The sequence below is a fragment of the Panicum virgatum genome, chromosome 9N (assembly GCF_016808335.1).
Source record: "Panicum virgatum strain AP13 chromosome 9N, P.virgatum_v5, whole genome shotgun sequence".
NCBI classification, from domain to species: Eukaryota; Viridiplantae; Streptophyta; class Magnoliopsida; order Poales; family Poaceae; genus Panicum; species Panicum virgatum.
Genome location: NC_053153.1, coordinates 75,252,515 through 75,267,787, shown reverse-complemented (window position 1 = coordinate 75,267,787; position 15,273 = coordinate 75,252,515). Strand labels below are relative to the sequence as shown.

At 40.9% G+C, this 15,273-nt stretch overlaps 2 protein-coding genes across 5 annotated transcripts; one reads left to right on the top strand and one right to left on the bottom strand.

Moving 5' to 3' along the window:
• Positions 1 to 1,000: 1,000 nt before the first annotated feature.
• Positions 1,001 to 3,920, bottom strand: LOC120691069 (pre-mRNA-splicing factor cwc25-like). Its single transcript, XM_039974032.1, has 4 exons — positions 3,722 to 3,920; positions 3,294 to 3,555; positions 1,925 to 1,982; positions 1,001 to 1,842 (listed from the first exon to the last, which is right to left on the bottom strand). Exons 1-4 carry the CDS (start codon positions 3,841 to 3,843, stop codon positions 1,238 to 1,240), a joined length of 1,047 nt encoding a protein of 348 aa, XP_039829966.1. The 5' UTR covers positions 3,844 to 3,920; the 3' UTR covers positions 1,001 to 1,237.
• On the top strand, positions 3,693 to 13,865 carry LOC120691068. 4 transcript variants are annotated; one of them, XR_005682086.1, is made up of 12 exons: positions 3,781 to 4,377; positions 4,914 to 6,423; positions 6,581 to 7,942; positions 8,114 to 8,412; positions 8,694 to 10,342; positions 11,267 to 11,696; positions 11,788 to 11,950; positions 12,286 to 12,389; positions 12,470 to 12,561; positions 12,664 to 12,908; positions 13,003 to 13,093; positions 13,272 to 13,865. XR_005682086.1 is itself a non-coding variant. In XM_039974031.1 (10 exons), exons 1-10 carry the CDS (start codon positions 4,178 to 4,180, stop codon positions 12,738 to 12,740), a joined length of 5,886 nt encoding a protein of 1,961 aa, XP_039829965.1. In that variant the 5' UTR covers positions 3,693 to 4,177; the 3' UTR covers positions 12,741 to 13,847. The 4 variants fall into 4 exon arrangements, 1 of the variants encoding a protein (XP_039829965.1); XR_005682087.1 differs by having other exon boundaries at positions 4,128 to 4,377; positions 12,664 to 13,093; XR_005682088.1 differs by lacking the exons at positions 3,781 to 4,377; positions 13,272 to 13,865 and adding an exon at positions 4,437 to 4,553 and having other exon boundaries at positions 13,003 to 13,229.
• The last annotated feature ends 1,408 nt before the right edge of the window (positions 13,866 to 15,273 follow it).

Genomic DNA, 15,273 nt, shown 5'->3' with positions numbered 1-15,273 from the left:
TTTTATTTTTATAATATAAATTTTATATGGTTGGGTTCGTAATCAAATATGCTCTACCATGATTATAAGTTTATAAGTGATATAACATATGAGAAATGAATGATCAAAGTGTTTTTTGGAAGATCGTGCCATGTTCTAGTATGCCTTATAAACGTGGAAGGAGAGAGTAGTTCAATTTACCCCTAAATTATACCATTTATTCATTTTACCCCCATAATATAATTTGTCCTTATTTCTCTCATACAAAAGTTGAATTTTAATTTCAAATTTTGCAGTGTAGTAGTGGATATCACAATGCAAGTTAAACAAATTATTACATTGTTTCGTCATTAGTTTTCATATAATTATAAACTCAAATGATTAGTATTAAAATAATGATAAAGAATAATGATGTATTTTTTCGAACATGCGTTATGATGTGTACTGTCATCTTGTAAAATTTCAACTTAAAACTCTACCTATGCATGGAGAAATAAAAAATATCAATTGTATTAGGGGGTAATTTGAACCAAAGGGCATAGTTTGGGGGGGGGGGGGGGGGTAAAATGAACCAAAAGATGGTTTAGGAGGTTATTCGGACTTCGACTATAGTTGATGGGGTTATTCGAATTTTGGCTATATATGATCACCGAATCTAACACAGGGAGGGTTCGCAAGGATCCTAACCAAGCTTGCAATTCAAATATGAATTCCTTTGGCGACATTATTAACACCACAAATCAAGCAATGAATATACAATTACTTAGTACTAACTATATATCTTCTTCTTTTTTTTGAGCTAATATATTTTCTTCTTTCATCCACAAGGAACATCGAATTTCATATGCCTTTGCTGACTTTTAGTTTACTTTCTAAAACTTAATCCCTTTTGGATTTTGGGGAAAAAAATTACTCGAGAATTGGTGCTACATAAGAATTGCCTGCTGACAGTGCTTGTGTGCAAATTGCCAGACATCCGGAATTTCAACACGAGGTTAACAAGCTAAAGAAGCATTCCAGCTATAAAAAGCATTCGAGAAGCAAATTGTTTACTCTCATCCTTCCATGGTTCGTACATTACGAAACTCATGATTGTATAATACAATATCTTCACTCCAAATGGAATAGCTCTAAGATGTCCTAATCCCAATAGATAAGCAAAATATATAGAATAAAAGCACAGCATTTTCAATGGACATGAAACCGAGTACATGATAATCTAACATCAAAGGTAACTCTAGACAGATAGAGAAGATAGCTACAGAGCCAACAATGCTTCAACTTTAGCAATCTGCTCTTCCTCGGTCTTTGGAGGTGGGCTCCTGTTTGACTGATCATAGAGGTCATGCTTCCATTTTTCTTCTTGATCACCAGAAGTCTGATGATATACGTTGCCTCTCCCACCATATGGGTTGCTAAATCTGTCTCTGTCAATTCCTCCCCTACCAGGTAACCTTCCCCTTGAATCATACCCATTTCTCTGGCCTTCACCCCTGTGGTCAGGAAATCCACGTCTGAAACCTAGATCATCTGGCCTAACGAATGACCTATGATTTCCGAATCCCCGTGGGTGATAGTTTCTCCTTTCTTCTCTCATTGCAGAAGTAGGCCCAGGCTGTTCAGGTTTCCTTGAGCCAGAGTCCAGATCTGTAACAGTGGCAGCAGAGTCTTGCACCTTCATTTCCTGAAATGGTGGCCTCTTCTTGGCAAGGGGTGCTTCTTCCTCCAACTGGAAAAACCCATCATGCCTCCAAGTAGAATCACCCCCATCCTTGTCAACCTTTCCCTGCAAACTGTGTCCCACATCCTTCTGTTTATCTCTATCAGCAAAATGTTCCCTTTGATCCCTTTGTCTTCCGTAGCCTTAAAAACAACAATAACAAATTAGCATGCATAACAGATGGAAAATTAAGTGCCCAAAGTACAAACTAAGAAAGCAGCTCACCACTAGCCTGACGGTCAAAGCGCCGACCACCTTGCCCAGCACTTCCACGATCAGTGTGCTGTACATACAAGCACAGGTAGTCCAACATTGTTACAAACAGTTGGCATTTGAATGCATGTGTCATAAAAGTACTCCCACTACATCAGGAGGAATATGTTATTTATGTATGACAAGTTGATGGAAAAATGTATTATTTCAGGACAACTTATTATTCTTTCCACACATCAGACCAATCTAAAAATATGCATATAAGCATATTCAGTAGCAGTTTTACAACAACTCATATAGTTTGCAAATCATGAATCTAAATAGTCTGTACCCTTCAACTGCATTAGATGAAACTATATCACTGAAATAGGACAGCGATAGATTCCTGCATAATGACAAATAGAGCATAGCTTATGTATATCTAATCCAAATATGGAAAAAGGCAGTAATTTGACCTGATTAGCTCACATGTCAATTCTACTTTCTAGATAGATAGGATAACACAAATCCATTTTATTATGAGAATATACACAACAATAAAGCCTTTTAGTCCCAGTCAAGTTGGATTAGGCTAGAGATGAAACCCAACAAGAGTCACAAAGAGACTAATATGTGTAGAAAAGAAAAGGCTTAGCCTGTTTAAACAGTTTAACTTCAACTATAAACTAAAATAAATAAGTTGCAACTGAACAATCTACTCATGAGAAAGTAAAAAAGAGTATCCGATGTACTTCTCACTCAAACCAGCAAGAAATAACATGAGTATCTGATGTGCTTCTCATTCAAACCAGAAAGAAATAACACTATCACATCCTCGAATCAAATTTATCTAAGGTTGATTATAATAATAGTGCACATCTATAAAACAAGAAAGCATGTCTCAATCTTATCTTAACAGGTAAAGTTTAATTTAGAATCATCTCTACTCCCTAGCCCTAGAAATCAACAGAACATAAATGCATGGCAGTTATTCAGAGTAACACCAACAGGGAATACTGGCAAATGTTTTGTAGACTAAATGCCGTACCAACATCAAAGCACTATTTGTCAATATGATGGTACTCTCTGTAATAGTAATAATGTGGTATGGTTCTTTTCAAGACAGGGCTAGGTACATCAAAGCCACTTATAATTGACCTGAACTGTCATAATAGGATGCACTCATCTGCTAGGTACATTTTCCAGCACCGATCAGGTTACAGAATGTGGAATGCTTGCTGTTTCAGCAATTTAGTGACAGCTCCCCAATAACGCGAATGCAAAAGGTTATCAAAGATAGTCTAAGTAGCCATTAAGCGCGATATAGCTATCAAACCATTTGAAACAGAGAGCACAAGCAGTTGGCGGCAGTCCTTTATGTAAAGGGAGAAAAGAAAAGAACCTGAAAGAAAGATCGATGCCGCAAAGTCTCCCTCGCCTCAGAAAACCGTTTGGTTCCCCTAGGAGATCTCTCATGCCTGGTGGACGGGTCATTCTTGGCATCACTCACTGATTTCGACTCAGCATTCGGAGGATCATCGCGCTGCTCAGCATCTCTGTTCCGCTTCTGATCACGATCTGACACCTTCGCAGATTCTTCATCTCGACTTCTGTAGTGCGCCCTATCTGATTCATGCCTCTTGTCATCTCTTCTTCTCCTTGGGCTACCAAAGCGATTCCAAAAAAATGATTGATAAGGGCACAAATTGCGTTATCTTGTAAGAAATTGCAAGTCTCAGAAACGGTCCCCGATGCCGCCAAGTCAGCATTCTAATCCAAACCAAATCGTAATTGGATCGAGAATCCGACGGAGGTGCAGCGGATTGGTACCTTGGATCGTCCCGTCGCGACCTGGACGAGGAGTGCGGGCGCCTCCCGTGCGAGTCGCGCTCGCGCCCCTCGCGCCGAGACGACTCGCGCGGCTCCCTCGTCGTCATCGTCTTCTCCCCCATCCGCTACCAGCCAGCCTTTGCTCGGAAATGGGTTAGGGTTTGTAGCTTGCACCTGGAATCCGGACCCAGAGAATGGTGTGGGTTGGGTTGGGCCCGAGGACTATCTCACTCGACGCCGTGAGCCGGTCTGGTTGGAGACAGCTTTAAGATTCGTGCTGTAGACTGGCCGGACGCGGCAGGGGACGACCACCACCTCACGGCGCGTGTGTTCGAGCGCGGAGAAATCAAACGGCACGAGGCATAACCGCATCGTGTACCAAAACCCAGAACCCTTGCTTCAAAAAAAAAAAAAAACCCAGAACCCTAGCTTCCGCTGTCGCGCACGGCCAACGCCATGGAGACGGCTGCCGCGACCGCGAGGCCCGGCGCCGGGAGGAAGCGGCGGCGGAGCCGATCGCCGCCTCGCGACGGAGAGGGGCCGAGCGGGCTCAAGTGTCCCAGGCTTCGCTTAGAAGGCGACGACGGCGCCAAGGGCGCGTGGGAACACCTCGACCTCGTCCTCTCCCTCCAGGGCAAGGAGCTCTCGCTCGAAAGGTCACCCGCTTACCACTTCTGCTTCCGTTTCAGTGAACTTTAGCTCGTGTAATCCTGTGACTAGGAATTTCAATCATCCAGTGATTATGCTTCCTGGTCTGCTGGTTTAGTTGGCTCAGTCATGGAGGATTGCCGATTGCTTGTGTACTACCGTAGCCGGTAACTAAATGCACGAGGTGCATTGCTTAACTTAGTGCAGAATTGTTGACTTAGAGAATAGAGATACTGTTTTGTTGTAGGTAGCTTAAGCTTGGCTTCATAATTGTCGACTTTACAGTTTACACTAAATCACATTGATTTATGTCAATTAGTACTTTCCCTTGTTACCTTTTGGGCTTCTGAAAGCAGTATGATGGGTAAATTCGCCCATGTTATGTACACGAATACCCAAGGGGCTCTCTTTGATTCATACGGAAGTGAACATTTTGGTGATATTTTTTACTGATGATGGAATAAGTTGTTTGAATCCTCTTTACATTTACCTTAATTTAAACTTATTGCTTGTAATCCTCGTAACAACATGTTCATTTGTGCAGAAAGATTGAGCTAGTGGTTGAATTTTTAACCACACTGCCAAATAATTCAAGCCATGGCCATAATGTCCACAACATTCAGCTATCACGTCTGGTGTCATTTATTGGAAACTGGGTGCAGTCTATCTTAAATTTCTCTGAGAATAGTAAAAGGATGTTACAGCCTTTTGATCTGGCATTGGATAGTAGATGCTGGGTAATTTTGAGAGTTTGTATTGAAAAGAAGCCATCCATTTCAATATCTCTGAACCTACTTAAATCACTTAGTCGTGTTGCAAGGCATGGTTCTGGCAGAGTTGATAGCAACACGTCTGCTGACAATGAATCTATTGAGCTCTTCAAACGAGTTTTTGACTGTATGTCATTGCTTTTCTCCTCCAATACAAGAGCCTTTTTCAATGCAGGTGTGGATTTATGGGCATCCTGTGTCATCGAGGTTATCAATCTTGCCCAAAAGGTTTCAGCTAATGAAGAGAATTTCTGCCCTGTTCTTCAGAAGCTTGTAAATTGCCTCCTTGGGCAATTCTCAAGCTTCCTGAGATTTTATGCAAATCCGAAGAATATTTTCCATGCCTTTGTTGATAAGATTCTTGAACCATTGTTGGAGCTGTTAGTTTTACTTAATTCACGAGCAAATTCCAACAAGCACAAGCACGCAAGAACCATGTTGAAAATTGTTGAAGATGTTTTGTCAAATGGACTGTTTCATCCCCAACATCTTAGTGGGTATTTTGGTCTCAGGAGTTTGAACAAATCTTCTGCAGCCAAGGATATTAAAGGAAGCTATCATAGACATTTATTTCAGCGATTCAAAGGAATAAAAACAGAAAACAAGGCTGTATTGCTGGCTGGGTTTGGTTACTTGCTTCAATTGTTTGTTAGCAGAGCTAGAAATCAAAGAACAACTCTGGTATCGAGTGGGACAACTTTGAGTAGGCTGCAAAAAGGCAGTGAGGGTTCTGAAGAACCACAACAACATAGAGAATCACTTTTTGAAGTGTTTATTCAGTTTATGGAACCCATGGTGTTAGAGTGTAAATTGTATTCCCAAAAAGAATTTTCTAAGTTAGGGGTGACAAGGCTAGTAGAAGTTCACTGCATGCTGAAGTCCATTAATGTGATGTTGACAACACTTACTGAAGAGAAGATATATGTTCCTACAGAGGACACATCGGAAGGATCTTACTTCAACTTCTTGCAAGATATTTACACTGTCTTGATCTCAATATCTGAAAAGATTTACGAATTCTGGGTGTCAGCTCTGCATCTAGAAGATGTAGGCATTAAGAAGATAGTACCTTTAATGTTTTCGGAGATTATTGCTGCAGTTGGTAATTTTCTAGAAATTGAGTACAAAGTACTTGGGGATGACCTTACGAAGTTGTGGTTAATGATTTTTGCTTTATCTGCTATTAATGCATCTTCTAAGGACATCAAACCCTGTTTCCTGCTAGCTTCAAAGATTTCAAGCATTTCAGCCCAAGTGATTTGCACGTTCAGTGAGCTTCGCCAGGTTGGTTAATGGTTTGTACTTTTCAGCTGTTAGTTTCAGTAACTTTTTACTCCATTCTTTGATGTGCCTTTTTTTGTGTGCCTTTTACATTGTGATTGAATGCTCTTCTTTCCCTCCACCTTGGTCTCATGTTTTCTCTATTTGGTTCATAATGTAGGTTTCCCGATCGATTTTCAAGCTGTGCGATGCTGTGAGAGCATTCAGAGCTGGTGGCCCTGATGCACTACGGGGCTCATTTTCAGTGGCTTCTTTATCGTCCCAGGAATGTTTGGAATCATTGACAACATTGTTGAGTTCTGAACCATTGATGGGTGCTATTCGTACTTCAATAAAGTCGATGCCGCAAGGGCAGTCTAGTCGATGCATAGAGGACCTTACATCAGATCTCACAGAAACACTGAACTGGATGACAGGTTGCAGTTTTGAAGATGATTTAAGAAAACTGGGAGAACCCTCCATTGCCAGGAAGTCTGTTTTTTGCCAGAAAGCTGAACTTCTTGGCAGGCACTTATCTGAAGTATACACTACTGTTCTTGACTCAATAACTGTCACAGCTTCAAATAGTACACTGGTAGGAAAATCTATTGAAAGGTTAGTCAATGCAGTCCAACCGAACTTCAGTCATTTGGTCAGAAATGAATCAAAAAATTCAAGTGGATTCATTTCCTCAATCATGGAAAAATGTATATCTAAAAAACAACATGCCAGCTTGCAGAAGATCCCAAGTTTTTCCTGGATCTGTGCTTTTTTCTTTCGCCTATATATATCGTGTAGAGGTTTGTATCAGCAATGTATTTGCCTCATGCCTCCAGATGTAGCCACAGAAGCAACAAAATTAGTGGGGAATCCGTTCATTGTGTGCTCAGGAAAGGAATGGACCAATCCAGCCAATATTCTCGGGAAGGGTTATTTTGCGTTGATTGTCGAAAATTCAAACTCCCTTTTGGATGTTATTGAGAGTTTATCACAGTCTCTTTCAAGAAATTGTGCTTCTTTTGCTCCACTTGCTTACACCTTTCATGTGATGGCTCTGCAGAGGCTCAATGACCTTAACAAGCAGACTAAGGCTTTTCAGTTTTTGCTTGAAAATGATGCTTGGCAACTAGATAAGGAGGATATTAGGAACACTCAACTATTAGAGGAATCTTGCAGCCTCGAGGCTGCTAAATTGGCGAGTTTTATGATGAGTTATGTGAAGCTGTTATGTTCAGGAGAATATGGTCCTCTTGGGTGTTATAAAGTTAGTGGTTCCTGGGATTTGAGTCTATGTTCCTTAGATGAAGGTTCTTTTCCTATAGCAACTTGGCGGCTTCTGTGTGAAAACATTGATATTTGGAGCTCTCATGCTTCTAAGAAGGATTTAAAGAACTTCTTCTCTAATCTGATAAGGTTTTCTTTTGTTCAAAAGGGATCCACCAGAGATAAGGAGAACAATGATACTCAATCTTCATTCAGAGAAATGACTTTGCATAGTATTTCTGTGGGGGTCCTTTGTGATACAATTATTTATGATCAAAAGGTATATATCATTGCAATCCTTCCATTCCAAGAAAAGACTGCTATTAAATAACCAACCAAAAATGTCGATAATATTGAATGTGATGTTTGAAACTTTTTTTTTGATAGCTGGGGTGCTTTCTTCACATGCTTTTCCTAATGACTTCAAATTTGAAATGAATGTTTATCCTAGGTGCTTTTGAAGAATTTGGCATCAAGTTTTTGCCATGCTTTGAAGAAATCGTTATCTTTTTTCAACTACCCTGATGAAGATAATGTCCTTTTGGACTCTTCCCCTAATTTAATGGAGACAATGAGTAACCTGGAAAATGGGAAGTTGATTGGTACAGATTCTGGTGCTATGCATGTCCACTGCAAAAACAAACAGTGGATATGCGAGGATTTACTTGAATTTTTTAGTGCTGTACCTGGATTTCATGCAAACTCCAAGTCAACCGCACGGCTTATAAACTACATTCTCCATCTTGAAAGGCAAGTTTAAAGTTCACAGCTTTGTTCTTCTGTGCTATTTGGGATTCCTATGCTTTGTACAATCTTATACAAATGTAGGAGCAACAAAAATATATGCTGATCCATTCTCAAATACAAGGCTCTTTCAACTGAAAGTTTTTGTCACAAATATTTAGGAACGTTTTCAGCTTCTGGTTTTCATGGTGATAAATTTTGTTTGCCAGATAATTCAGGGAAAATAGGAGTCATTGTATGCATTTATTATCTGCAATGTTGACATTTGGTTAACTTTTTGCATGCAGAATGCTGCTACTGAAATTGCTAGGTCTTCGTTGTGAATCCTGCAATCCCATGAAGTTACTGCATTTGTTTATATGTTGTCGTAGGGTTATGATAAATCTCATATTGAAAATCGGGAAAGAGCACCTGGAGTCAAAGCAATACTTGGCCTTTTCAGAAATTTTTGGTAACTCGTATTCTCTTGTTTGGTTTTTGCGATCTGCTGAGAAAATTGTTGGTTCGTCAGATAGAATATTTGATGAGTGTAATGATGAGGTGCATAGTATGATGTTCTCCTTGTTAGACAAGACATCAGAATTATTTTCTACACTAGCTAGTGTGAATTTATCATTTTGCTTGTTGTATTACAAGAAACAAATTAAATTGTCCCTGATTGGTAGCCCTATTGAAATCGAGGCTTCAGAACATGATGGCCAGACATTTGATATACAAGAAAATTCCGCCTTGGAGTGTGTCAAAAGCATGGCTGAACTGTTACAGAAGAGTACAACCGGAATACCTGTTATTACAGTAAAGGACAGCAAGTGTGTTATCAAACTAGAAAACTGCCGTACTGCTGTATGCTGGAAAAGATTGTCTTGCATCATGTCTTGCATTTGTGGATTCTTGTCGGGGATCAATTCGGCATTAGAGGGTGCATTCAAAAATCACCCAGTAGCAACCTCAGAGGAAAAGAAAATGTTGCTTCAGTATTGTTCAAGATTTAGCCATCATATTGCTAAGCTTGAGACCTTTGTAGATATTTGCCTTCATGTGTTGTTTATGGATAACAAGGGTTCTGGCTCTATTGATTTGATCTCTGTTCGTCTTCCTCAAGAGCTGGATTGTGAGAACGGTTTTCTGAATATTGATGCAGTCATGGATGGCAGGACAAAGTGTGGAAGTCGTGGTCTTGACATATCTAAGCTACAATACATGGAAAATATTCTTTTGGAAAACCTATTGAAAGGTGAATATCCACTCACAGCATTCACTTTGAGGGAGGTCTACAATGTATCTGCTGCTATTGTTAAGCTGCACGGCAACCTATCCTTTCCAAGCGATGTTTCTAGGCAGACATGCAGCCCTGTCCAACAGCTTTCACTGGGTACCATGCTTGGGACAGCTTTCTTCACTCTACAGAAAGTTGCAGACATGTCTAGCTGGCCTCATAAGTTCTGTCTTGTATGGATTGATGGGGTATTAAGATATCTTGAAGTTTTAGGGAGTGCCTGTACATTGCCTGAGCTCAACATCTCAATAGAATTGTATACTCAGATAGTAAATGCCCTATTGAGGGCTATTGGAAAATGCATCTTACTTCAAGGGAAGAGTGCAACTCTGCCTACTCATGAGGTTGGCTCAAGCACAAAAACACTTCAATTACAGAATGCATCTGGTTATGCCTTTCCTAGGGATCTCATTTATAGGCAGAATAGGTTAAATTCATTGAAATCAAGGCTTCGGATGTTACTTGGAAAATTTGTCAATATTGCATCAAACACACATCTAAATGCAACTCTACAAGTAATTGAAAGGGCATTGGTTGGAGTGAATCTGTATAGTCATTCAATATATGAAGTTTGTACTGGAAATCCTGATGGTGGGACAGTTTCTTCTGATGTTGCCGCTGGGATCGACTGTCTATATCTGGTTCTTGATTTTGTGCCAGGTTAGCAGCCAAAATTTTTGTTGAATATGTTTCGACGTGATTTTAAATTTTTTATGTTATTAAAGGTGGTCTCAATCCATTGCTTCTGAGATAGATGTTGACGTTAAGTCATCTTCCTAAGAGCATTCAGTAACATACCAAGTCTTTTATAAGCTATCATGTGTGAAAACTAGATTAGCTGTCCAATAATATTAAGTTCCTGACAAGACAGTAATTCTTAGGAAATGGTTCTTACTTCACCACTAAATATCCCTATGCCAAGTTGTCAAATGCTCCATTGCAAATATAAGGTAACCTAGAATTTTTGCCAATCACACGTCAGGTTTGAGAAATATTATATAAAAAGGAATTTATATTGTATGGATGGAATTGGTATTGATTCATTTTGAGATTGGCTTTCATAATACATAATTTTTGTTATTTCTGACCAGTCCTAGTGACAATAAATTATCATACAAAGTGGTACATTGGAGACCATATCAATATCCAAAACATTTACATCCGCAGGTCGAGTTAGTACTATATATGTCCACTTGACATCAAGTTATTCATATACATTAATATGCAATAGGTACTTTGGGGAGATGCTTAATTGTATTTTAGTGGCTTAGTGCTGGTGCTTATCAATAATCAGTACCACACATGGTTAGGATTCACAGCTTTTCTAACTGACCCATGCAATGTATTTTAGCACATCATTACATTGACTAATTAATGTCGTTTTGGAACCTTGATTTAAACTGGTAGTTCTTGCAAGTTGCAATGAGTTGTGTGTGAAGGACTGCCTGCCACTTTTTATATCAAGCAAAATCTTGGCACTAGCGCTATGGGGTTTACATCTTGTGTCATGAAGAGTATCGATATGAAAAGCCTGGTTTGAAAAGGTTAATTTTAATTTTAACTATTTCCCGATCTATGTTGCAGGAAATAAGCGTGTTTTTAAGAGAACTGTCCCAGGCCTAGTTGGTGCTTTATTCAACATTGTACTACACCTTCAGAGTCCACTTATTTTCTACATTCAAAAGATGCCACCTCATTGTAGTGAGTTCCATCCAGATGCTGGAGCCGTTGTTCTAATGTGTGTGGAGGTTATCACGTCATTTGTTGGAAGGCATTCTTTTCAAATTGATGCATCTCATGTTTCCCAATGCCTGCATGTTCCTATGACACTTTTCAAAGGGTTCAAAGGACTTCTTGCTTGTCGTAGTATATCACGATCTTCAGCAAAGTATTGCACCGAAAGTGTAGAGCAACATGCAGATCATGATGAATATATACTCGATAGACAATTTTCAGTAGATATCTATGCTGCATGCTGCAAGTTATTGTGCACTACTCTTCGGCACCAACAACGGTAGAGATTTTGACTCACCTTTTGTTTTTCTGTTATTTTATTTTTATCTTCGCTTGGTCTTGATGCTGTTAGTTTGTTACCTATTTTCTAGTGAGATTGGCCGGTGTGTGCCACTCCTGCAGGATTCAGCAAGCATACTGCTCAGTTGTTTGGAGTCTACAGATTCTAAGATGGTTAACATGGCTGGGTGTTTTGCTTGGAACATGGAGGAGGCACTAAAATGTGCTTCATTTTTTAGAAGGATCTATGAAGAGGTGACTGATGGTTATGTTTTATTATTTGAAATAATACAAATCTCACTTTGATAGTGTGCCATGTCTAGCCTTATTTCTGAGCTTTGTGGTCTGGTGGATCCTGTTCTCTGTTGCATTATGGTTAACAAACTGCCGAAGGTTTTTGGCATCATTATGCTAGGTTTTGTACTGAACATTTGTTGCAACAAATGATTGCAGTTTGGCTTTAGAAATCAGAATTTTAAAACTTTAGTGACACAACAAAGAGATGCCCATACCACTGAGGCATACATATTTATGTTTCGTGTGCCAAAAAACACAAAAGTTACTTTTCTCCTGTTGTGTGCACAATGCAGATGCGTCAGCAAAGGGAAATTATAGGAAAGCACGCCATGCATTTCCTTGCTGGTTATATTTCCATGTTTTCTGGGCAGGGTCCTTTTCAGACAGGGATAACACGGTATGTTGTGCTCTAGACTGAGAAGTTGAGCTATTCCATTATATGCTTGTCTCATCAGACTTGCCCTTCTTGTATGGCAGCGAAATTGACGAGGCCTTGAGACCTGGTGTGTATTCCCTGATTGATATATGCGAGGAAAGTGATTTTCAACAGCTCCACACATACCTGGGTGGTATGTAACTCCAGCTCATTCTGCTTGAATTGTTTTTCTTCTGAACATACAAATATAATCTCTGAGATAACTCATTCCGTTTATTTGTTTTTTTATTTCCAGAGGGCCCATGCCGAACCACACTAGCTGATCTGGTGCATGACTATAAATTACACTTCCAGTATCAGGGCAAGATCTAAGACAGCCTGTCATTTATTTTTGAAATGATTGATGGTTACTACGGCTGCATAGAAAAACCTTGAGCCCCAGCTTCTGAAGGATCTTGAGTTTTGGACTTTTGGGTGGACTAATTTGGCTTATTTGCTGTGCACTGACTTCTGATCAAGGATACATGGTGGCGACGAAAGGTTTCAGATCAATATATACCGTATAGATTAAATTTCGAATTCAAGCCATACAAATAGAAGATTGGTTTCTGATTTCACTGTTCTTGTTTCACAGATTTAAGGCTTGTCAAATCAACCGTAACATATAAGAAGCAGATCATCCATAAGATCTATAGCTGCCCAGTGCTGTTCCAGAAATTGACCTGGTAATATATTAAGAAAGAGTAATCTTGTGTCCTGCTGAAGTTCTGGTTTTTGTCTTGATCAACCAAATATACAAATGCTTCTGGTGCAATCCAGCATTATATTTAGCATTCATAAACAAGGTCCCCTTATTCTGTTTTGCACTTTTGTTTTTGTTGTTTTTCTTTGACACACACACAGTTACCGAGCATCCAGATCACTCTTGTGCGCATGTTTGGTGATGTGCACTTAGCTCTTGACACCACAGTTCCATCTGAAGCTGCCGACTAGGTCAACTTGTGAGTCGCGGATAATCGATGCTCCTAGAGGAGTCGTGGTCGGTGTCAATTCACGGCCATGAGAGAATATCTGAAGTGATAGGAAGAGGGGATAAGGGAACCATGGAAGGTGTGATGTACTACACATGGTGGGGGCGTGCGGAGGAATTAGGTGGATGCGGCAACAAGATAGCCGAGAGAGGGACCAAAAGCTGGCGCACACACGTACGCCGTAGCCACTATCATTGGATAAAAAGCGTTGCTAGGCCACCGGGATGAATCAGATTCCCACGATATGTTATCCAACTATGTTCAGGCTCTGTCCATGACTGGACACTTCAACCTGATCCACATGTGTTTAGTATGCGCCCCCACTGTGCTCTGCATCTGGTTATGTTAATTTTTCCAATGTTTATTTGCTTGCATACAACAGAAGCTTCGCAATTTTATCATCCGTATCGTTGCGTTATGAAGTCTTATAGTCTGCCTTGGAATGGAACTTCGGATAATCTCTTGATCACCTTGATGCTGATTGTTCTTGTTTTGAACTTTTGATGTGTGTGCCCATGCAAGAAACGTGCATGTAATTTGGTTCCATTTCAAAGGTTCCGATTGCTTTTTTGGTTAGTGGTTGCATTTCACACTATCCTTGTGTGCGTACTTGAAGTCTGAAAGCGTGCTGTGATATCAATTCCCTGTTTGCACGGTGGGTGAAAACAATCTTACAGTTGAATTCCTAAAACAAAACAGATCTTCACAGTCGAAGAAGCGTGGCTCAAGTTTCTCGTTTTCTGAACAATGGTCGCCGGCAAGTTGCGTCAACCCTGGTGCAAGTGTATGATTTCCCACTAAAAAAAGGATGAGATTTGTAGGTCAACACTAACAAACAAGCTGACCCAAAACATTTCTCCGCTCAGCCCAATCCAATCTTTCAGGATTTTTCCATCCCATCGTGAGCACAGCTCAATTTTTTTTTCTCCTCCTGGTTCCTTTCCGCTATCAAGATCTGGTGCGTGATTTGTTAGTTCCAGGCTTTGTCTTGCGGCCATCATGAGGCTCAGCTCCAATCACCATCCCCTCGCATAGGATGCAGAGAAAAAGGCTCGGGGCTTGCTGGAGGCTCCATCTCCTTTTCCATGCCTGGGCTGCTGACTTTGTGCTCCTCCAACCGGCACTAGGGCGTGCAAGCTCCTCCTCCAGTTAGCATTGGGCCACGTGTGCCGACGCACTGTCACTCCTAGTCAGCACCCTTCTCGCACTAACCGGAGAGCTCCAGCACGAAAGGTAAAGCTGACCGTATCCCGTGCTCCGCGCACCATGCGATCTCCCCCCTGCAATGCTCTAGATCATTTGTTCAGAGGAAGAAGATTGGGATCCGACGTGACCGATTTGTCTTGGATTGCCCTTGATCCAAGCTATCCAGTATGTCATCACTGAACTGTCATTTTCATTCTCTTATACAAATTCGAAGCATTTTTTTTGGGGTAGATACAAATATGAAGTATTTAACGACCATTTTCCACATGAAAAAGATTGAGAAAAGTGAACACATGTGCTGAGAAAATGCCGTCCCTTGGACAGGAGTTCCAGTTAGCCACAGACGCGAGGAGAGGGCGGCGTGGCGAGGCATCAGTCGCATAGATGGCGTCGCGCCATTGAGCCGACCGCCACCCGCCAACCGTCTCTTCCGGTGCGAGGGTATCGCCGCCGCCCCCCATCCACATCCCATCAATTTCTTCCTGTCCTTGCACGAGCAAGTTCCAATCAAACGACCTGATCGCAAGGCTCCAAGAGATGCCGCGATTGGGGCTCGGTGCAGAGGTCCCCTCTCCCTACGCCGAGGTAGGCTTCGTCGCTTTGCTGGGTGGAGGACGAGGGCACGGGGTACGGCGGGGAGGGAGCCCCCCGTATTTTCCAACGATTTG

What these genes read in the sequence shown, in the direction of transcription:
- LOC120691069 (XM_039974032.1), bottom strand. Translation starts at nt 3,843, where the DNA reads ATGGGGGAGAAGACGATGACGACGAGGGAGCCGCGCGAGTCGTCTCGG. An exon ending in TCGCGACGGGACGATCCAAG is followed by an intron (nt 3,556 to 3,721) that starts GTACCAATCCGC and finishes TCGCTTTGGTAG; the next exon opens with CCCAAGGAGAAGAAGAGATG. An exon ending in GGCATCGATCTTTCTTTCAG is followed by an intron (nt 1,983 to 3,293) that starts GTTCTTTTCTTT and finishes TTGTATGTACAG; the next exon opens with CACACTGATCGTGGAAGTGC.
- LOC120691068 (XM_039974031.1), top strand. Translation starts at nt 4,178, where the DNA reads ATGGAGACGGCTGCCGCGACCGCGAGGCCCGGCGCCGGGAGGAAGCGG. An exon ending in TACATTCTCCATCTTGAAAG is followed by an intron (nt 8,413 to 8,693) that starts GCAAGTTTAAAG and finishes TTTTGCATGCAG; the next exon opens with AATGCTGCTACTGAAATTGC. An exon ending in ACTCTTCGGCACCAACAACG is followed by an intron (nt 11,697 to 11,787) that starts GTAGAGATTTTG and finishes CCTATTTTCTAG; the next exon opens with TGAGATTGGCCGGTGTGTGC.